Source organism: Rissa tridactyla, chromosome 6 (assembly GCF_028500815.1).
Source record: "Rissa tridactyla isolate bRisTri1 chromosome 6, bRisTri1.patW.cur.20221130, whole genome shotgun sequence".
NCBI lineage: Eukaryota > Metazoa > Chordata > Aves > Charadriiformes > Laridae > Rissa > Rissa tridactyla.
In genome coordinates this window covers 18,403,145-18,426,190 of record NC_071471.1, presented here as the reverse complement: position 1 = coordinate 18,426,190, position 23,046 = coordinate 18,403,145, and the positions used below count along the sequence as shown (strand labels likewise).

The 23,046-nt window shown below is 37.2% G+C and overlaps 1 protein-coding gene across 2 annotated transcripts in view; it reads left to right on the top strand.

Annotated features, from left to right (window-relative positions):
* The window catches only part of CAB39 (calcium binding protein 39), a 42,740-nt gene extending 23,046 nt beyond the window's left edge, over positions 1–19,694 (top strand). For both annotated transcript variants that reach the window (XM_054204565.1, XM_054204566.1), the window contains exons 3-9: positions 6,637–6,801; positions 10,625–10,743; positions 13,536–13,704; positions 14,457–14,516; positions 15,164–15,229; positions 16,092–16,235; positions 17,114–19,694. In XM_054204565.1, coding sequence (XP_054060540.1) covers positions 6,637–6,801; positions 10,625–10,743; positions 13,536–13,704; positions 14,457–14,516; positions 15,164–15,229; positions 16,092–16,235; positions 17,114–17,302 — 912 coding nt within the window. In that variant the 3' untranslated portion in view covers positions 17,303–19,694. The remainder of the gene's footprint in view (positions 1–6,636; positions 6,802–10,624; positions 10,744–13,535; positions 13,705–14,456; positions 14,517–15,163; positions 15,230–16,091; positions 16,236–17,113) is intronic.
* The last annotated feature ends 3,352 nt before the right edge of the window (positions 19,695–23,046 follow it).

Sequence of the window (23,046 nt, the reverse complement as noted above, 5' to 3'; positions counted from 1 at the left end):
TTATCCTGATACTCATTAGAATCAGCATCTTCTACCCTAGTACCATACATGGTACGTTCCATAGTATTTTCCCCTGATGCTTTTCCTCCCTTGCTGGAGAGAAAAATGTTATAGCCTGCTATGCAGGCCTGCGTGGAGGCTGGGTGGATTTTCCTTGCTGCTGCTTTTCTTCTTTCTCTAATAAATGACATCTGTCAGGAGAGGAGGGGTAGGTGCATTCTGAAGAGTCCGTGATGAGACATGGCCCTGCCTCCTTCATCTCAGCCTCATTATGAATTCCTGGAGATGTGGCTTGATCTTAAAATCCATGCTCTTTTGTGTCATCTTTTTCTTTTTGCTTAGACCTCTAATGGGGAACAGACCAGCTTCATTCCATTGTGCATAGCTGTGCACTGTATCACGTGCCTGTGTTCTTGATGCTGTAGCTGAAGATTATTATGTACCATTTGCTTCTTGCTGGCCTTTAATCCCGTACCTCCATCTTCTTTAAAGACGTCGTTTATGTGAGGCGGCTGCTTTGACAAAAAACAATGTGCTAAGCCTGTAGAGCTGTTTCTGCTGTGTCATATAGAAAGCGAGACATTCTGCGTTAAGGAGAGAAGAAGGGAACCTGTGCTCACTAGATTAAACACCAGGAGGGTTAAATACTGGCATTCAAAGACTGAACTTGCTATGGTAGTGCTGGCATCTGTCATCCTTGTTATTGAGAGGAAACCAGTTGATGAATCTGAACATTCACAACACCAGTGTCCGTGTCTCCATACAGAGAGTCTCCAGGAAACAGTCGTGTCATTGGCAAGCCAAGACTTCCATGAAGGTGACTGTGGCAGTTTATCTCAGATTCTCAGATTGTTTGCTGGCTTGATAGAGAAAATTCTTCAACATCTTACAGAGCAGTCGTCACATCTTTGAGGGTACAGCTCTGATTTAACACCCTGAATTTGTGCCCACTTCCTACCCGGTCTATAGAAATGACTGGAGTAACTTGTGAGTTAAAAGACAGCAAGGGTTTGAGCAGTAACTGCTATTAAAAAAAGAAGAAAAATTTCTACACACCCATATCTCAATATTTAGGCATCTTTTTATCTTTCACTATGCCTTTTATTATTATGATTCTTTCTGCAACGTAAGTTTCCAGCTTCCTTTGGAGAAGAATTCTGTGACGATGAAAGGGTGAGTTCTGTGGCTGGTAGTGGAACAAAAATAGAAAAACTCACTGCACATAAAGACAAAAATTATTACCCCTTAGAAAAAGGGGAGAAGAATGGCAGAGTTTTTCTTTTTTTATAGCTCTACTTTATTACTGATTAGGCTTGTATAAAATTCTCTCTGTCTCTTTGCATCTGCTTCATTGTTGCTGTTCCATCCAGGGGTGTGCTTTTGTAGCCTGCCAGATAACAACAATGAACTTCCAAGGGCTAATCAGCATGGTACATTATCAATGTTGGTTACTGTTTGTGGTAAAGACAGCCTTTTGTGTGCAGAGAATGCTTACTTTTCCTACACTACTTTGTTTCTTAAAGCTAAGTACAGACAGTTGCATGTTTTCTTTACTCTTGAATAGATGGAATTTGAAATGTGTATGTAGATCAGACTAAAAAAATTTCAGCACATGTTGAAGTGAACTGAACATTTCAAAATTTAATCATTTTAAATATTTCTTCCACAAAATGAAATTAATTGTAAATGCCCTTTTGTTTTATACCTTACGGCTGACTGAGGTTCCAAAGACAAACTAATGCCTTTTCTACTGCAGTGTTTTTAATATGTAGTTCCTACCATGCAGTAGCAGCACAACGCTGTTATGAAAAGATTTAGTTTGCTGTGTAAAGGATGCTTTTTGAAAGTTTCCTAACACACTTGGAAATACAGATTTGTAAGAAAACTAGACAAATAATTTTCCCTAGAAAAGAAAAGTGTAATTAATTATGTTTCAACAGAATACCTCAGTCTTTTTCGGTGCTTAGACAGAAATTTAAAACCTTTAATATTTTGTGAGAGGAAGAAAAAGCAAAGTAAGTAAGAAAGATTTTTAAAGCTTGGACAGTGTGTGTTCCTGTACGTACTTTATAATCAAAATGTGAATTCTAGTTGCATGTTAATCTACTTTTTTTTTTTTTTTTTATCTCTGTGAATACTGGAGAAAAATTAACCAGGTAATTCTCCAGGTCATTTTGAAATGTGGTTTAATTTCGTGGTACCCGCTTAGGAGCGGAGACCTGAAGTGGCTGTAGAAGCTGGGCTGTGTCTCGCTGCTGCCAGCCTGCCCCCTGTACTGCGGCACCGGCTGCTTGTTGGCTGCAGTCTTGGACTCAGGATAGAGGCGATAGCTTGCTGTCTGGTAGTATTTTGGAAGAGAAACTTGAAATAACAAGTGCTTTATAACTGAAAACGTGTTCATCACGTATGCTATTAGCTTTCCGTTGCTTATGTTTTTCAGAAAGGGGGGGCTAAAGGGAAGGAAAACTCCATTCATATAAGTGGGACGTACCCTTGGTCTAGCCCACTAGTTAGTCTTTTATTCGCATCCCTTCCTCCTCTTTGGCTGACATCAGCATTTATTTTTATACTACCAGTTCACTTGGTTTGTGGCACACATTTACTGTCGCGAAGGTAAATATTTACTCATGTAATAAACTTGTTCTTCCCTCCCCTCTGACCTTGGGTTAACCTGCTCAGAGCAGCTCCGGTTTTAGTTTTCGGATAATTGTTTCAACTATGTCGTTAACCCGTGTGGGTTGACTATTGCAGGCATGGTTGGTCTCTCTTCTTTAAGTTACCTGTTCTGTAAGATGGACAGTATACTGTATGTATGGGATAATGCAACACGCTGTTCTGATTCAGCTGTCTGAATGTGGTGGTATCGCGTCCTGTTGCCGTAGGCGTAGATCAGATTTAATTCTGAGTTGAAATGAGTTAACGCTGTTATTTACAAAGCAGTAAAATTTTAAATTTGTTATGCACGTGCTTACAATTAATTCATGGTTGAAAGAAGGCAAAAGGTTAAGTAATCTGCCTTGCCTACTGCATGGGGCTGTTACTCGAGGGGTAAAGTTGGGGCTGCTTCTGGCAGTAGTGGGTGAGAAGATGTGCGTCTCTTCTACTTGAACTTAGCTCTTTAGTGATACCTTCATGCTAGATGTCTGCTAAAAAATAATGTGATAATTTTTGGCCTTTATAATAAACTGGTGGCACTGATGTAGATAATCATATACTTACAGCATTGTATGTTTTTGTGTTTTGAAATCCAATAAATTTAAATAGGATTATTAAAATGGTGTTGTTACGATAGATACTGCTCTAGACTAGTAAACATATTCATCAAGACAGGCTTAAAACTAAAGCTAATTTACGTTTTTGATAGATGTTTTCATTAATAGTGCAGTTTATATCACTGCATTATCAATGTGGATAGAACCCTTAGCCATAGACCTGATGCTGAACGCATCTTAAATACTTCAGGATTCACCATGTGTTCTTAGCTTTTTCTACCATTTCTCTAAGTAAAGGCCAGTGTTGCTTCATAAAACTCAAATACTCCAGCTGTACAAATCTATTTGCACTGCTTAACATTTAAGGAAACAGTAAATTTTGGAAATACCCTAGACATTGGAATAAACTGTAGTGGTTCATCGCTATAAAGACAGGCAGCTGATTCTGGTGGGACAATCATGCCTGTGACTTCATGATATCTGTTGATATTTTAAATAATATTTTCCTGTCTTTGATACAAATAGAGAAGTAAATGCTTTCTTCGTTTTCCTTACTTTACATTTTACTTTTACAGTTTGACTTGTCCTCAAATGGTATTGATTGTCTGACACCATTGAATTTCAAATGTGACTTGTCACAGAAATTTTTCTCTAAAACTGCAGTTGCTCCAAGATTGCACCTTCTCAGTACTGAGAATAGATATATGATTTTAATATATATAAAAATAATGCGAGCTAGTCTTCTCTTATCTTTCTCAAATGTTTTTGGTAGTTTTTCACTTAGCTCTTAACATCGATATTTAATGTAGCATTATATTTTTCAGTGTAGCTGTCTCAGTTCCATTCTGCATCTGAAATGGCAAAATTAGCTCTGTACATCACGTATTTGGAATATGTTTGAGAGTTCATGGAATATAGAAGAGTAGAGAGATTCTAGAACAAATTTGTAAGAGTTTATTTCTAGTCCTTTTGATGTTGAGTTTTAGAGTAGAAGAGGAGGGAATATAGCAATGTAATATTTTATAGAAGTGTAGTGTATAAAAAGACCTTGGTTATTGATAGAATACTATCAGAAGACCTCATATTTCTGTATTTGTAGTATGTATCCAGAAGAGATAGTTTGGCCTAAGTTGAAGCGGTACGAGCAAGTCTCTTTCCATGATGGAGGTGGTCAGACATTGGTACGGGTTGCCTAGAGAGGTTGTGGAGTGTCCATCCGTGGCGGTTTTCAGAGCATGGCTGGCTATGAGCCTGATCAACCTGATGGATTCTGAGGTTGGCCTTGCCTTGAGCAGGTGGTTGGACCCGATGACCTCCTGAGGTACCTCCCAACCTAAGCTGTTCTACGTTTCTGTGTCTCTAACTGTTACCACTTCCAAGTTCAAGTGAAGCACATTCAGATGTCTTGACAGTTGTGAAGAGCATAATAAATAAATCTAAGTCCTGATGTCTCTTCTTGAAGTTACTGAGTTGTATGTTCATGTTAGGCCAGAAGGCTATTTTTTGCACTTGGTGTTTGGAAACACTATTTTTTTTTTCTGTCTGGTTTGTAAGCATTTCCATTAGTAGCATCTTTCTTTGTGTGGTGGTGAGGGAAAGCCTTCAAGTGTGATTATTAAAGTTTTGGGAGGATTGTTCATTTTTCTGGGGTTTTGGTATGAAAAATTCTCCACTGGCATTCTTAATTGCAGGCATGCCCTCAATATTGCCATCATCTTACTTAAAATAGGTAGTTCCTTGAACCTCTGCCTTTCTTCCTCTTTCATCTTGCTTTCTAAATTAGTGTGCAGGGACAAACTGCAGTAGAATTTTTATTACTGCTTCCTCTTTTCTTGGTAGCCATACATCAGAGGCATCTCTTCATATCTCCGCGTTTGACAGATGTTCCTCTTCTTTTCCTAGTAAAGAGATATTTCTTCTGAATTTTAAAGTAATAGAACAGTCGTGTGTGTAATACTACTACAATATGGTGAGCTGGCTTTCTCATTTTACGTCTTCAGGAGCTGTCATGAATCTAAGCAGTCATATTGAGCACCTGCTTCTTGCTGTCCTACTAACAGTGCACAGAAAATCCTTTGGAATTTCAATTAAGGTGGAGCCAACTGGGACTAGGAACTGCAATTAGCAAGGAGAGAGAGGGAGCAGGGAGTGGAAAGTTGTGGAGGAGCTAAAAATGATATGGAGCCTCCTTAAAGGTCATGGAATCCTTACTTGCATACCTAGCAAAGCTGGAATGGCTTTGGCTTGAATAGTGCATGGGTCATGCTGATCTTAAACCTCTCTAGATATAACGCACAAGCGAGAAATCTTTTTACATACCCCTTATAAGAAAAACAATATCCAGGAAGTGATAATTTTTTCACTTCGTTAGTTTTCCACATGCTACCAATCATAAATACTTTACATTAAAGTGTATGCATACCTCGTTGGCAGGTTCATCTAATTACTAAAAATTAGTGTACTTACTTTTTAGGCACGTTAAGAACTAATACAATATAATTAAACCAGCTATTTATGATGATCATTCTCAGCGTTTTGCCCTCAAGGTACGTAAACATATATATATATTGAAAGGAGTAGTTCTTTTTTTTTCCAAGATAACTGTGTTTTATGATTCAGAAGTGGGTCTTCAGAAGTGTTCTTGTTGATTTCTTTTTTTTTTAGCTTTACTCATGAGATAACTCTGCTTCCACTGCTAAATCTAAGTGCTGCCCCAGCCCATCTGGCTTCCCTAAGTGAGACGTCAGACCTGTCTGGCTTCTGTAAGATGGACTTCAAATTAGAAGCATCTTAGGCTTTTAATTGTCTCCTGTATCACTGTGTTCTTTTGAGCGTACCTCTTTCTGGGTCTATTTGCCAGTTTGTTCTTCTATTCTGAAATAACCTGAAAATGGAAGGAGGTCCTCTTTGAGGTTTTGTTAGTTATGAAGGAAAAATTTCATCCCTGCTGCCCGGAATGGGAGCCTAGTATTTGACAAAACCTGACGAGTGCAAAATCTGTAGGAGGGGGTGCATCTGCAGTTCACTAGGACAGGCATGTGTCTCCGTGTCATGTTTTCCAACCTGATCCTGTGTACCTCTGTTTTACAGAACGGAAATTTTGTTGGGTTCTTTTCATCCCACTTCAGGGGATTTTTGAATGGGAAGTTTAAAGGCAGTAGAAAGGAAGAGATTTTTACTTTTGGTAACTTGTCAAATAAATTGCGTATGTCTTGCCTCTGCTTTTTTTTTTTTTTTTTAATAACACATAACTGTCTCATTTGCAGAAAGATTATTTTTTTTTTTTAACAGGTTGTCATTTCCTGATTATTTTTTTTCCCCTTAATGGAAGCTCGCAGATTCTAAGAATAAGAGTGTGCAGTTACAAAAACAAATGACATTGTGCTCTAACTGTATTTTTTTTTTTTCCCCCCATTTTCTTTAGGCCACTGAGGAGGTCTCAAAAAACCTTGTTGCCATGAAAGAAATCTTGTATGGCACAAATGAAAAAGAACCACAGACAGAAGCTGTGGCACAGCTTGCTCAAGAGCTGTACAACAGTGGTCTTCTTAGTACCCTAGTAGCCGACTTGCAGCTAATCGATTTTGAGGTAAGGAACGAAGTTTGGCATTTCTTATATTGCGTATGTTAAAATAAACACATCGGAATTCCTGCCACTTTAATTGGTTCAGACATCTTTTGATCTTCAGCTTTCTTTTTCTGGCAGGGACAAAACCATTAGAGAGAGAACTCATTCCAGACTACCTGGAAAATTAAGCAAATACAGAATATGAAATCTGTGAATTTAGGCACATAAACCACACAAAATTGAAGTAGATAAACCTCTAATCCTGATGATATGGTTCTCTTGAAACTATGGGATAATTCTTAATTGTTGTGTACCCAGGAAGGTTAATCTCTAAGCAGTAATACCATAGTGAACACAAACTATCATACTACAAGGTGTGTCTATATTCTCATCTCGTTAAATTAAATTACTTGGAAAAGTAAGAGAATTATTGCAACATTTATGAAGAATTTTAAATATTTAAGGTAAAGCTGTTATTTTTAATAACAGTCCACTATTTATCTCTCTCTTTAGAAACAAGTGATGCAATTTTTTTTCTATTTTCCTTGTGGTTTTTTTCTGTTTATTAAAAAAGCAACAAACCCAAGTTTTTATTGATTACTTCAAAATAGCAGTACTTATTTGTATTTAAACATATCTCTAGATAAACCTCTATCTGGCATTTGCAACATCACATAGAATAATTTAGCTTCACATTGCCATAGTGAAAAATCACCCTATTTAGTGATAAGAAATTGCAGTACAGTGGGATTTTCCTATTTTTGCTGAGGTCCCACAAGAAGAATGCGGTTGTCTAGGAAAGGAGCCAAACCCCACGTATCTCACTCCACAGCCGTGACCATAAAGATCATCCCACTTAAGGTTGCTTAAAAATTGTATTGTTGATAAACAAGTTGTTCACAATGCAAACACAACAGTTTAAAGTCCTATTGTAGCATGACATTCCAAAAACAATGGCTTTCTTCCCTGTTCTTTCTTCTCTCCCCTCCACCCCACCCATAACTCCCTCTGATTTTTGTTTAATTATAATACAGTGGTATTTTTTCCCTACCCACACAACTGTTTATACCAACTATAAAACATTCAGGTTGTTAAATAAGCAAGGAGACCTGGGAAAGCTGAGAGGGAATGCTGAAATGTGATGGCCATTAATTGCTGAAGAAAGGAAATCATGAAACGTCATCTGGATTCTGCTGACCTCTAGATTCTTATCAGCTTGGTGTTTACTCAGCCCGGTTATTAGTGAAGGAAACCTTCATTATCTCCTGGTAATGAAGAATGATAACAATTTGTACAGGCTTGCTCTCATTAAGGAGAACTATTCATTTTATTCTAAGGGGACTTGAAAAGATTGCAAGTAGTTTCCTGCTTGTGGACTTTCTGCTGCTTTGTTACGCGAGGATATGACGGTTCCCCCTTGAGAGAGAACGTCACTCATGCCGCTTTCTAGGCTGGACCACGTGTGCTTTTTAAGGATGGGATCTGGCAGACTGTCCAGCTATTGTTATTACCTAGAATTGATGTCAACACACCTATGCTCCAAACCTACGCTAGCTTCCCAGCTGTTACAAAGTCAATCAGATGTTGGCTTTGATATCCCAAATCCCTATGGTTGGGTGTTACTGCATGGAGAGGATTTCTCCATTACCGGTGGAGATACGAACTTGGTTTCCTGTTGATTCTTCAACTTGAAGAGTAAGTCTAGCATTTATTCCTTCTGGTGCCCCACCACAGCTTGAGGTCATTCAGCGATGAAGTGAATCTCGTCTTTTTTGGTCAAGAACTTCACTCTCATTTCTGAAGAGGGTTTCCTTGTAGAACAGGAATAGACAGCTAATTAATAGACAGGGACTGTTCATTCTGACTCTTAAACTGTTTTAAATGTATTTGCGTGTGAATAGTATGGTTAAAAAAAAAAAAAAAAAAAAAAACAGAAAAGTAACAAATTTTATGTTTTAATTAAGAAATTGCCTGACTGTCCAGACCTTGCTGTTTGTAAAGGCCTGAATGAAACCCATATCTGGAAAATGAAACACGTATCTGGAAGCCTTCTTTCCAAGTAAAGTGGTCAACGCAACTATCTACTTACCAGTCTTATAAATTTACCAGTTATCTCCCTGCTGATTTTTGCCGGCATGTCTGTAGGAGAGATGGTATCCCTTGTGGAACTGTGGGGGTTTTTTTTCTTGGATTTTTTTTTTTTTTTAAATGAAGAAAAAACAAAACAAAAACGCCTTTTGCATAAGGGAGCCTGAATCCTTCTGCTGGGAAGACAATACTAGCACAGTCTCCCCCTCACCTCTCGCAGTCGTGACTATTGGCACAGGGTTCGGTGTCTGTTTGCCCTTGTCAGGCCATGAGATCACTTAGTAATAACATCCTTCTAACAATAACTAGCCTTGGTATTACTGTGTACCACTATCAGTTCAATCATGTGCATAATAAGGAAACGCTGTTCTTGCTGGGGAATCCAAAGCAAATTGTGAGATCCAGCGCAAAATTGACAATGTTACTGAATGAGAGTTGATGACTATATTATGTGGAGTTTGAGTAAAGCAATTTCTGGAAACACTGCTCTACTCATTTCGGAACAAAGAGTTCTGGTGTTGCTTTGGGCTGGCTTTCAATGGAATTGTAATTGAGAAAACAAGCATTTACAAACAAACTCTTATATCCTGAAAACAACACTCTAACAAAACTGTCCGTGGTAATTCACAAACATGCCATTTGTAAAACTACAGTCCTCCTACATTTTTAGAAACATTCAATTTTTTTCTTATGCAGTATTCTCGATTAGAAAACGGAAATAATTTTGAATAATTGCTGCTGTTTTTAAAATTCTTCCTACTTAAATGTACCTTGCAGTTTAGACAACAGCTTGCTGATGTTACTCGGGGCATTTATAGTACAGCTCGAGATTGTCAAGAAACATTATTCGTGCGTAACATTCAGGGACCCTTCAGGTGGAGTTGCTTAACAGGCCTTTATTCGCAAGCCTGGGCTTAGCACAAGTTTGCCTGGGCTTTTTCTGGATTAGATCTGGTAACACGTCGTCCTGAAGTTGTCTTTATGGCAATCCAAAATGGCAAGTTAATTGCAGAAATCTGGGTTTTAAATAGTGCATGTGAATGACAGTAAAAAGTGCTTAGATTAATAACCGTTTTTTGTTAGATGTCAGTAGCTATGTCCTGACAGAAGATAAAAATAGGAAATGTTTATATATTCAACAAAGAGAACACTTCCAGCTGCTTTTATACTGTCTGGTGCTATCCTTGTGCATTTTCTGGTGTATAATCTGTGCTGAATTCCAGCATCCTGGTCTTATTTATACTTTTTTTGTCAATTAAAAAATGGGAGACATGCATTTTAGGTCAGCGGATGATTTCCCTTTGTAGTTTTTATTTATTTATGTAGCTTCCGTAAGTTACAGTTTTAAGTTGGATGTTAACACTGCAGTCAGAAGTGCTCTTAATGGTGGCATTACGTGTTCCTAGACCAGGGGAGAGGAGAATGGATTATTGAAGAAGCACACTTTCAGGCAAGAGCACAGTTAAAAACTGGTATGTTATTAGCAGAAACAAGTATAAAACAAGCCCAGGGGACTGATGCTACGTAGAAGTATCTGATGAAACATCAACTGGCTTTGCTTCTTAACGTAAATCACCCATGATCTGGCTGTGACGTGATGTTTTGAGTGCTTTGGCATATTTGAAATGAGCATAAAGAAAGAGAATATTTGATCTGCAGAACTCACACGGTATGAATGTATGAAATGATAATGTTTAATTGTTATTCGTCAAGTGGACTTGAATATTATGTGTTTAACTCCTAATGTTTTTGACAGGGCAAAAAAGATGTTGCGCAAATTTTCAACAACATTCTCAGAAGGCAAATTGGTACAAGAACTCCCACAGTCGAATACATCTGCACTCAACAGAATATATTGTTCATGCTATTAAAAGGGTATGTACATATACATAAATACACTTTTACATGAAGTAAGAAGTTTTAAAATTCATGGAGAAGCAGTGAGCTCTGAAATGTTTTTTTTTTCTTCCTTTGCAGTATGCTTTTTTTTTTTATCTTAGGGCCTGTAATTCCCCTAAGTAAAGGAAAACTTGAGTAATAAACCACCAAAAATATACTTTTGTGTGAAATATGACTGAAAATTGACAACTGCTAGTGGCCTAAAATATTATTACTGGGGCAGCGCAGACGTTTTCCTTTCAGAATATTATTTGATCTTATTTAAACTATTCCCTTGTGAACTTACTCCTTCATCAAGAGTTAAAGGCTGGTTTTTTCCTTTAACCATTGGTCACTTCCAGTTCTCTGTCCTATCCCCTGCTCTTAGTTTGGTCTTAGACTTTTTATTCATAGTGACTTATATACCTGTAGTGACACAAATGCATCCACTCAAATTTGACCAAAGAAAGAATGATTTGGGGCATATGGTGCATACCAGATGGCTCTTTCTTCCTCTGTTCTTGTATTTGGTGTGCTGGATGTTGGAGAATCATGCCATACTGAATACGTGGTTGCACGTGTAGAGCTGTGGGTCTCAAACGTGAAAGCAGAGATGTGTTATTAACATTTTCAGGTTAAAACAAGATTATTCTTTTTTAAAAAAGAGAATTTAAAAAGAATTGCTGACGTTTCTAGTAATGTTAATTAGGAAAGTTCTAAAAATTGCAATTCCAATGTGTTAGTTTGGGATAGAAAAGTTCGTCAAATACTAATAAACCATTTCAAAAATGCGGCTATTTCAAGTGCTAGTTTTAATAATTTTTGTTAAAGCTGCTTACTGCAGTTGATGAGTATTTATTCCACCTCCTGGGACAGCCAGAGGATGTCCATACTTCTCAGTGACGTACTTACCTCTGTTCTGTTGGTAGTACTGAGATGTGGGAATAATCAAGTATATTTTTAATGTTTAAACAGGAAGCTTTATTGTGTTTTTCCTTTTCCCTCCTCCTATTTCGTAGTAGTAATTAGAGATGCTGACTAACCTGCCACATACGTGGCATATTAGGCTAATTCATTGTGACATCTCAATGTGTTTACCTAATCTTGGCCATTCGTGTAAGCCACTGGAAAGTGGATCATGCAAGAAACTTTCTCTGTGGAGAAAGCGGAGTTTTACATCTTTGAGTTTCATGCTGACTCCCAAGATTTCACACCAGAAGCGGTACGGAATGCTTGCTTCAATTCGTACGAATGTAAGGTGTACGCTTGTCTGCCAGAAGTGCTTTGTCGTTTTGGCTTTTTTTTTCCCCCGCATTACAGCCCTGATTTTGAGGGTGCAGAGAGATAAAACTACGTTCTCAGCATGCTCTCATTGATATGTGACTGAATGGGGGCTGTAACACATTCGTCCTAATTTTTAGTCTGTGTTGTCACTCTTCAGAGAGCATTATTTTGACAGGGATTGTTGAAACCCATATTCATAAGTCAGGATGTTTGAAATGGGCATTTAGTCAGCTTTAATGACTTTAATGTTACATCTGGTATCCAACTGAGGCAAATTTATGTAAATTTAAACTATGGGGTAAGTTGCAAAAAGTTCAGTAGTTTCCAAATCTCCATGACAGGTTAAATGGGAAAGTATTGCAGGATTTAACATGAAAATTAATTCGTAAGAAAATGCTTTTGTATGGTAATGTAGTTAGTACTTAGTATGCACAGTGATACTTTGCTCCTGAATTGTTCTGGTGAATTTGAATTAGCTTCCAATGGTATAGGACTAAAGATTGTTTAGATGGAAGGCAGGAAGGTTATACAAGAAGCGTTGACTGCTCCAGAACCAGGTAGGAACGACAGACATAACTTTTCTGTAGACTGGGATAGCTTATATTGCAACATGCTGAGATGAGCTCTTGGTTTGGAAAGGCAGTCCCATCTTCTTCCAGGGTTCTACTATTAGCTTGCTTGGGAAAGCAATACAAAGGTGTATTTCTATCAAATGTGTCTTCAAACACACTATTGTGAGATTTTGACAGCTGCTGTTGGCATATGCTAAAATCAGCTGAAAGAACTCTGTAGTATTTGAGCAAGAAAGCCTGCCAAGGAAGTGTAACGACAATTTCTAAGCCATCAGGGATGGCTTCATCACTTCCATCAAATCGGTGATGGATGTGTTCCAGAGGCTTCTTGTAAGGATGTGTGGATGCTTTGCTAGAAGCAATAACGACTTGGGCGCGGAGAAGGGTGTTCAATATTGTCCTTACAATCAGAGGACACTGTTGCCAGCAGTTCAAGCTTGAAGCCTGGGATGTGTAGAGTAGCCAGTGATGCTGAAAAAGAGTTTAATGAAAGAGGAGACATGAATTTATGTTCAGTATTATTAACCCTTCATGCTCATATTATGCGTAGTCTTATGTAAATTGCGGTCATGTTCAAGCAAACCGCTTTCAAGACAGAAGTCACTTACTGCTTTTCCAGATGTCTGCAATCCCACCAATATGAAAAAAGAAAACTGATTTTGAGTATGAAGCAAGTATTTTTATTTAGTCTTGTTTCTTGGTTTGCGAAAGTCATTTGTATTGCCTAGAATTTGGCATTTAATTGGCAATGATTTCAGTAATATTTCATAGAAGTATTTAAAAGTGGAGTTTAATGCAGAAGTAAGCACCTCTAATTTTTTGAGTTTTCGTTTACTTGATAGCACTGAAAACCGTAATTAGTAGTATGGTGCGGCAAGGCTAACTTGTGAAAGTATTTATAAAGAATCTTCGTTTGTTTTTTTTTTTAAATAGGTACGAATCTCCAGAAATTGCTCTAAATTGTGGAATAATGCTTAGAGAATGCATCAGGCATGAACCACTTGCTAAAATAATCTTGTGGTCAGAACAATTCTATGATTTCTTCAGATACGTGGAAATGTCAACGTTTGACATTGCTTCAGATGCATTTGCCACATTCAAGGTAATTTACATACAACATTTGAATTATTATTTCTGTAGTTCTCTTCTATGTGAACCCAGATGTTGTGTGTTACATTTTGGGGCAAAACAAGCCTAGGGAGAAGGAAAAAAAATAGTTGTGATGCAAATGGGTAAGCTGGACACTGCTCTTCCTTATTTGTCAGAATGCAAGACGTTTCTTTAAATCTATATGCTATGTTCCAAATAACTTTTATTCCAGAAAGCAAGATTTAAACTATTATGCATTAGCTGAATGCATGTTCACTTCCATGCCAGGGGCTTTTAAATCTGTGTCTCTAACTCCTCAAGTGAGCAAACTCCTTTTCCTTCTGCTACGAACCTGGGTATATTTGATGCTGATGCTTTGTTTGGGGAAACTTTTTTTGTTCTAAAACAACTGGTTGTGGGGCTGTAAGGATGATATTGGTCAGCGTTAAATAGTGGATCTTAACCTTGGTTGTGTATAGTTCTGAGCAGAGTATAGCCTTGATCCATAAATGGCATTCTTCAGTGATAATTCCACAGGCTATTTACCTGTATGAATTAACATAACAATCATAGAAAACCTTTCCTAAGTGATGCCAAGATCCTTAGCAATGTCCATGTAACTGCATTTATGTCCTAAATCTCTTTGTTTAATGAAATAGCAAAATTGTCTATTGGATATCTTAGGTGTGCTCACTGTTTAATGAGAATGTATATGTACTGTTTAAATATTTTAGTGAAAATATTGGGTTTGTGCTCTTTTTACAGGATTTGCTTACAAGACACAAGTTGCTAAGTGCAGAATTTTTGGAACAACATTATGATAGGGTGAGCAGATATGTTTTAATATTCAGAATTTTGTACTGCTGTGTATCTTATTTGAAAAAATCAGTATTTTCCTTCCTTGTTTAGATTCAGGTTTGGAAATTTACATACAACACTAAACCAAATGAACTTACAGTAATTTCTGCCAAGCAGTAAAATTAAGATCAAAATCTTATTGTTGAATGTCGAAAGGTAAAAAAACAAGAGAAGGTGGGCAGAAGTCCATTTCTGTGAAAACTAGATCTGACTTTTCCGCTAGAGGGAACCCTTTCCTTGTCTTTTTCTTTTGTCTCTATTAACCCGTGGCAACCACAGAATACAAGATAGCCCTCCTCCACCTGCTGGGGACTCCTGAAACGAATTAACAGTGTTCAATACCGGGAACTATTATGCTTTAAGAAATAATGAGATAACTGCTTTCACCACGTTGCAATCTAAACATTAAAGGCTCCTGAACGAGTAAATAAAAAATTTTTAAAGCATATACAATGTTTAAACAGTAGTGACTTTCAGGAACCTACTGAGATTTCAGATTTTGTTTACATTTTTGTAATGGATTTGCATCTCCTCCGGTTTGTTGTAATCATTTGGAAGAAGAGTGTGTATGACACTTGGAAAGGTCCTAACCATTCTCTTTGTTCTGTGTTTAGTTCTTCAGTGAATATGAGAAGTTACTTCATTCGGAAAATTATGTGACAAAGAGACAGTCACTTAAGGTAAGGCAATTTTATTTTCTTCTTAAATGCAAAGTTAGAGAATTCCTTCAATTTCAAGGTGGGTTGACTTTAGTTGAAATGGCTTCAGTCGCTACCTTGGGTAGTGTGTATTTTAATTTTTCATCTGTTTTAATTCTTGGGATCAGCTAGTTTTTTTTAGTCCAGTCCTTCCATTATTTAGTGTCCAGCACGCACCAAGTCATTTCTCTCCCTATGCAGAAATGGCTGTATGCAGGTATGTTTATTTTTTTTGGGGGGGGGGGGGGGGGTCCTTCAACAAATCTGGACACATTTAAATAATTTAATAAAGGTTCACACGGTGTGACTAGAGCAATACTAATCCTAAAATCACTATTTCTAGCCTACTTGAATGTAAATATAATGCATAACTTGTAGCAATGGTGGTACTTGTAGGGAATATCCTTTTACTCCCTTCTGGACAAAGAAGGTAGCAAAGGAAGTGTAAGTATTTCTCATTTGAGGTGTACTAACTCTTTTTGTTATTGTTGGGGTTTTTTTCTTTTGTTTTTTAAAACCACATTCTTATTGGTGATGTATAGCTTCTGTATAAATGAAAAAAATATGAAATCATGGGGAAAAAAGAATGAAAAAGACTTTTCTTTCAATTTCAGTCCTTAGTAAGGGGGAAACAAAAGGCCATTTTTTTCACTTGTTGAGAAAAAGGAAAATCACATTATCAAAATAAGAGGAAAATGCACCCTGCACGTAGAAATTCAGGGCATTTGAGTTCTGTTGTTACTATATTTACAGACTGGTGTCAACTACTCAGTATATTTGAAAGCACTTATGAAAAAGTCTGATATCAGTCATTTTTTCATTTGGACATTTTTTCCGCTTTTAGCTTCTTGGTGAATTGTTATTGGACAGACACAACTTCACAATTATGACGAAGTACATCAGTAAACCCGAAAATCTCAAACTAATGATGAACCTTCTACGAGACAAGAGTCGTAACATTCAGTTTGAGGCCTTTCATGTGTTTAAGGTATGTTTAAAAAAAAAAAAAAAAGACAATAAAACAAACAACAAAAGAACCCCACCAGAAGTTGTTTAATTGAGTAAACTACTTAGCTGAGCCTTAATGAAGCTTATCTTAATGTCTGCTAAGTGGTTAAATAAAGGGAAGGCTAATGTTTGGCTTTTTTATGATCCATCTTTACTAATGGCTATCTTTGTATCTTTTGAAAATGGTTTAGAAACCACTGAGGGACTTTCGTATGACTGTCAGTGTAATCTCCCTCAGAAAATTTTAGAATTAAGAAAGATGAAGTGCAGTAAGATAAGGAGGAATGCATGGTTTCATGTGAAATCATGAAGCATCTTGGAGTTCAAAAGTGTTTTCATCAAGCTGCGTGATCTATGAAGGTTAGCAGTATTTTAGTCGTCACCTAAATTTCAAAGCCTAAATTGTAGTTTGCCTATTGTAACAGATACCTTCTGACTTTGCAGCAGACAAGCAAATAGCTAAGAGCTTGGAGATACAATTTGAGGTATAAAAGTTTTCTGTGAACTTTAAGATACCCATCTGATGCTGTATATAATATGAAACCGTGCATTTGCTGCAGAATGTAATCATGAGGTGTCTTCAGCCACAACACCCTCTGCAGAAACCTCTAATCACCTCCCACAAATTGAATTTACCTTGGTACTGGTGTTTAGCTTCTATTCTAATACAAAAAGTGGAGTGATTTTATTCTAAAACTTGTATTTACTCTATTATTTTTTCTGTAGAGATACTGGAATTCAGAATAATTAAATCATCATGTTCAGTTATTGTCATTGCTGTTTTGTTGGCTAGGTTTGTTTTTTAACTTAGCCTTCTGTTTCCTACTATTACGCTAAATGCCTTTTGTTTTCTCGCAGGTGTTTGTAGCCAATCCTAACAAGACACAGCCTATATTAGACATCCTTCTAAAGAACCAGACCAAACTTATTGAGTTCCTCAGCAAGTTTCAGAATGACAGGACCGAGGATGAACAATTTAATGATGAGAAGACCTATTTAGTTAAACAGATCAGGGATTTGAAGAGACCAGCACAGCAAGAAGCTTAACCTCCAATAAACCCTTAAAATATTAAACCCAAATTCAGCATTTGCTGTTAGATATTCAGCATCAGGCACTCTTATCGATTCATGAGGAACATTACTGCTAATCTGCTGTTCAGTGAACGGTTTTTGTTTTTCTCTTTTCTTTTTTAGTCCAAGTTGAAAAACATAGCTGCTGCTTTCTTGCACAATGTGGACTTTCTTGATATTTGTGTCATTTCAGAATTCAAAGACACTGCTTGTTTTAGGAGTCCTGAAAAGAAAGATTCTAGGTTCGTGAAAGCAAACATATAGATACTAGTTTGGTTTAGGAGAGAAGGTATTAATGTAGTTAAGTAACAGGTTGCATGCTTGCAAATCTGAATAAATCTGTATGTTTGCACTTACCTTGTTTGAGATATGAGCACAATGTGACCTGTGCATACCTGGCACCATACTATAAGATTATATGCCTTGATTAAAAAAAAAAAATGTGCAGTGCTTTATTTGTAATCAAAGGGGAAATGTATCTAAGATGTGAGCTTATTGGGATAAACAGTTGTCTTGCAAATAAACTGATATTGAAACTCAGCAACTTTTAAAAGAGTGAAATCTCAAGGTTCATAAGGAAATTGTATATATGCCTTTCACTGCTTTATAGAATTTTTTTTTGACATGATTTGATTTTTCAGAGAATTGACTTGTAAACTTGGAAATATGTTCTAAGGGTTTTTGTTAATTTTACTTTAAAGGTATTTCAGACAGTAGACCTAGCAGTGACATTTTGCATTTCATTTCAACAATGCTTGCTGGTTTCTTTTGTATATAACTCCTAGGCTGCTCATTTCTTTAAAATATGATTTAATTTGTACAGCAGAGGAATGTTATTGTATTAGTCTGTAACTATTACCTAATATTGAGTTTTGCAAAATGAATGCTCATATGTAATTGAATACTTCAGATCACATGGAAATGCTGATTTAACAATCTTAAGTACTGCAGCATTAAAAGGAAACAAAACCCCATGTAAATTCTTTGTATTCACTTATCTAATGGGGTGCCATCAATTAGGGTAGGCTGAAATAGAGAACTGGAACCCTTTATACTACATTCTTACTGGATAATATTGGCCTTATTCAATTAAACTAGCATTGTGCTCGCCAGCTCTGCAAATGGCAAAAGTCATGCTAAATTAATATCGATTCCTCGTAGTCCTGGGGAGCCTGCAGTGCATCGTTTCTTTCTTACAGTAAATAACTCAGTACAGTAGTTGTGGAAGTGAACGATTTAATTCCCTCCGACTTCAAGAAACAATTTCATAGATGTCCTAGGGTAACAAAATGATTTAATTTTGTTGATTTTGTTCTTTAATGCTGCAAACTATCAGTATTTATAAAAACAAAGAACCCAACTGATTTTGCACCATGTTTTTGTTACTGTGACCATACAAAAGGAATCTACTAAGTATAGCTAAGTGATGTTATTAAAATTGTATCTATCCATCATATAGTAACGCTAAGACCACAACCACGCAAACGTATGGATTGGAGTCTGAAAGTTCAAATTCTGCATGGCTGAATCTGATTGAGAATCCTATAGAAAATGTTTGTTGCTTCCTGTCCTCTTCCTAATTAAAATACTACGCAATCAGCAAGATGAAACTCCTAAGTGGTGTTTAAGCTGATTTGAAAGCCTTTGCGAGGGAAGTCAGATAGCTCCAGAAAATTGAGTGTTTTCACTCGTTGCTTAAAATTGTTCTTAAGATTATAATTGGTCTTTTAAAGGTTCTTAACGAGTCCTTTGCAAACCGATTCGTTTTACCCGCAGGAAAGAAAATAGCTTACTCTTCCCGAATATCACAGGGGCAGGCGGACTTGGCCATGAGGTGGTATTATAGTTCCGTACTAACTGTCTGTTATATTTTGGTTTGTCATAGCTGAGTGGAGGAAAACATCATTCGCCAGGTTACTCACCATAACATATAAGGCTTCCTCTTTAGAAAAATGTAGACATGCTAAAGATTTCTATATGTAAAGAAGTGAAAACATTTGGACTGGGGTAGAGGTTACTTTATATTAGGCCTTGGAAACAATGGCTATGGTGACTTTTTTAATATGTGGAAACATTTGAATGTTGGCTTTTGAAAAGAAGTTGTATTTAAATTAAAGCTCATTTGACGTGCTCTTCGTATTAAAAATCTATCGTTCTGGAAGTGGTTTCTTATCTGCTTGAAGGCGTAAGGGTATTACTAAAAGTTATTTAAATGTGAGCTTTTTTTTTTTTTTTTAAATAAGAGATGTATACAATTGTAATTCTACTTCTGTGGTAGCATTTCATTTCTCCTGAGGAAAATGCGTTTCTTATCCAAAAAATCTGGCTGGCCCCATAATTTAAATTGCAATAAAATTTTGAAGAAAAACATGTGTTCTTTACTGTGTTACTGAAAAGGATGAGTTTTGTGTGGATGTGTGTTTGACCTCCTTTGTTGCCTTAGAGGGGTTCCACTTTCTCCCTTTTAAATGTGAAATAATGGTAAATCATTAAAAACTCTGGCTTGCAAAAACACTTTTAAGGAATTAAAGTGCTGTATTAGAGATGTAATCACTTTTAATTAATTGTTGGTAGCCTCTCTTGCCTATTTGTAGCGTTATTTCCTGATATTTTTTTTTTCCTTTTTTTGCATGACCAAGGGCAAAGAGAGGAGATGCCGTTTCCTGTGTCACAGCCAGAGACAGGACCTGATAGGATTAGTGGAAGTGGATCCGTGATAATTTTTGGCCTCTCTAAATTTCAGGAGCTGAAAGTCTGTGCAATTGGTAGCTCTTTCATTAGGAAATCCTGTGTTCTCTTTGCCTTTGGCGGTGTCTGCCTCTGTTTTTCACAGGTAACACCCCAAGTTATGCAGGGTGGCAAACATCAAGAGAGTGTGTTACATTTAAAAAAAAAAAAAAACCAACAAAACATTCAGGAGTTTTTGATGCAGATTCTTCAGATGGTTTTGTTTAGCAAAATTATTGAAAAATCTTTCCTGCCAGCAACATGCTTGCCTTGCAGACAGAAATATTTGATCTTTTATAGCCCCCACTAGAGGCTACACCTGTTTGAGCCTTTATATGAAATATTAGTATTTTTCTCCCTCACTGACAGTAAGATCACAGGTTACAAGGGGAAGGAGTAATTTATACTTGTAGTCAAACAAATGTCACATTTTAAATAAAAGAAAGAGTGGTGAGGTTGGGTACTTGACTGGCGGTTTGGATGAAAACAGCCCCGGTGGGAGGAGGCGTCGGAAAAGCATGGAGATGTTGCACTGACTTCTTCAAATTTTTCTCCCCACAGAGTTACGAGCAGGACCTGCCTTAGGAGCTACCGTCTCCGGGAACCAGAGGAAGAGTTGCCCTCGGAGCCCATGGGAGCAGGTCATGGAGAAAACTGCTTTCAGTAAGTTTGCTTCCGTTTGTGGCCTGCTAAGTCCTTCCTAGCAGGCAACTCCATTGATTTTCCTTTTGCTGCTGCCCTTTTTTCCCCTCTTTATTCCAGACCTTTGCCGACTGCTTTGTTGAATAATTTTCCTGTCTGTATTGCTTTCCCTTACATGGTTCTTCACTTGATCTGGTGCCATCTCGTTGGGTCCAGTACCGTTATTTTCTGTTGTCATTTTGGTTATTTCTCATGATCCATCTGTGTTCCCTTTCTCCAAAGGTTTTGGCATTTTAAGGGTGCTTTAAGTGCTGTTTCTTTTAGCTTTTCAGCATATGGTAATTCAAGTTGATGGTTAGTATCATAATGTGGAAAAAAAAACCCCTGTTCTTTTGCATGTTATCTCTTTGAATCAATGTTCATGTTAATCTGAGCGCGTTGAGTGTGAGAGTTGTTTTGAAGGTATGTAATCCATATTTACAAGTGTACCTGGGTACATCCAATTTAAATCCCATGTGACTGGAGGCAGCTCAAAATATTAAAAAAACATACAGAAGTTAAAAGGCGGGAGGAGAGGGACACTTAAATATATTGCATTCTTTGAAGGAAATTGGCTGTTTCATTTGAGAAGAGACCTGTTCTGCTTCCCACTTAAAGATACCTGCTGGCTTGTCTCTATTTAAGAAAAACCACCACCACTAAACTCTTGAGTTATACAGCCAAGAGATAATTAGATGTTTATGTGTTGTATTCACAACAAAATATAGACAAGGTCTTTCTTAGAGGGCTCGTACTAGAGATTCTGGTGTACACAATAAGAGTATGGATATTTTGTTTTCTTGCTCAGAAATATCCTGGCAAGAACTGGGTTTCTGTCAGTTATTGTAAATGGACCCTTTCTGCTAAAGGTTTCCCCACCATCTGTAGCAGGAGAGTTTTCCAGCTGTGGTGTGGGGGGGCTGAGTGTAACTCCGGTACGCAGGATTACATCTGCCAAGGGAGAGCGTCATGGGTCTGGAGGTGAAACTACCCGAATTGCCCTATGTGTTCCTAGTACAGATAGTACGTGTTTCTGGGGACTGATTGAGAGGAGATTGTACAGAGGGAATGAAGATAAAGAATATGCTGTAATATAAAGATACAGTTTTTGGGGAGTATCTGTTTGGGGAAAAAAGAAGTGATAAATATATATGCTACTTTTTACATCTGTTGGAACAGCTATGTATGTACTATTTAAGATAAATAATTATGACTGAAGTTGCCTGCTTTCTTTGCCTAAAATGAATTCAACAGTAAGTCTTTTTCCATTTCTTCCCCAGCAAGTGCCTTTTACTGAGCTGTTGTGGAGGATCCTGTTACAGTTCTTGTTTCTTCCTCTTGTGGCCTTTGGGAATGCCTCACATCCTATCATGGAGAAACTCAGGGTGATAAAAACGTGAGTGTTGCTTAACAAGGGTTCTACTATTAAAACAGATGTTGAACTGAATTTAATATTGCTTAGTGTTCCTTAGAGACTTGCAGGAGAAGGCTAGGTATGCATTTAATTTGAGAAAAAAAACAAGAATTAGAAGCTGTATCGATTTTTAGGGCTGTTTGGCAAGTTTAAGAATTTTGTGTATTCTAACATTAATAAATAAGCCTTTGTAACTATAATTTCGGGCATCTAAATACGGCATGCAGTACGTGTAGCACAGTGTTAAACAACTGAGGTGTAAGCATGCCAATTTTTTGGCCTCAGCTCTTTAACAGCCTCTACAGATTGTATGGAATTAAAAGAAAATATGTCACTAAGAGAAATCAGACTGTATTGCAGGCTTCTAGGCATCTAGACAGGTTGAGAAATATAGTCTGGAGAGACTAAAAGGTGCAAAGATTCACCTGGCTGTAAAACTTAGTTTGCAGCAGCTTAATTTCTTCATCTTTTTCCCTTTTTGGAATTAAAGGATGCCGAGTCATGCCAGCTAATATCCAATTACATGAGAACAGCATTTAAGGATTTACAATAATACTATATTTTTACATAAAACGTTTTTGCCTTAGCATAGCGTTTCTTAAAGAAGTAGAACAGTTTCACAAACAAACCCAGTACGTAGGCAGAGCTAGGTTTTTGTAACGTTTCTTCAGGGTATTAGAACAGTAGGGAGATCCTTTAGGCTGAACTTTGGTTGCTGCACATGTTTAATGTCTGAGGGGCCCTTACGAAACACAGGCATTAGGGTTAAATCTTACTTGGAAGTCACATCAGAGCGATGTTCTGGAAAAGAAAAAAGCACAGATAAACCCAACATAGGAGGAGCAGTTCCAAACCTACAGAGAAGCGTAAGATGAGTTCATTGCAGGCTGTGAATACC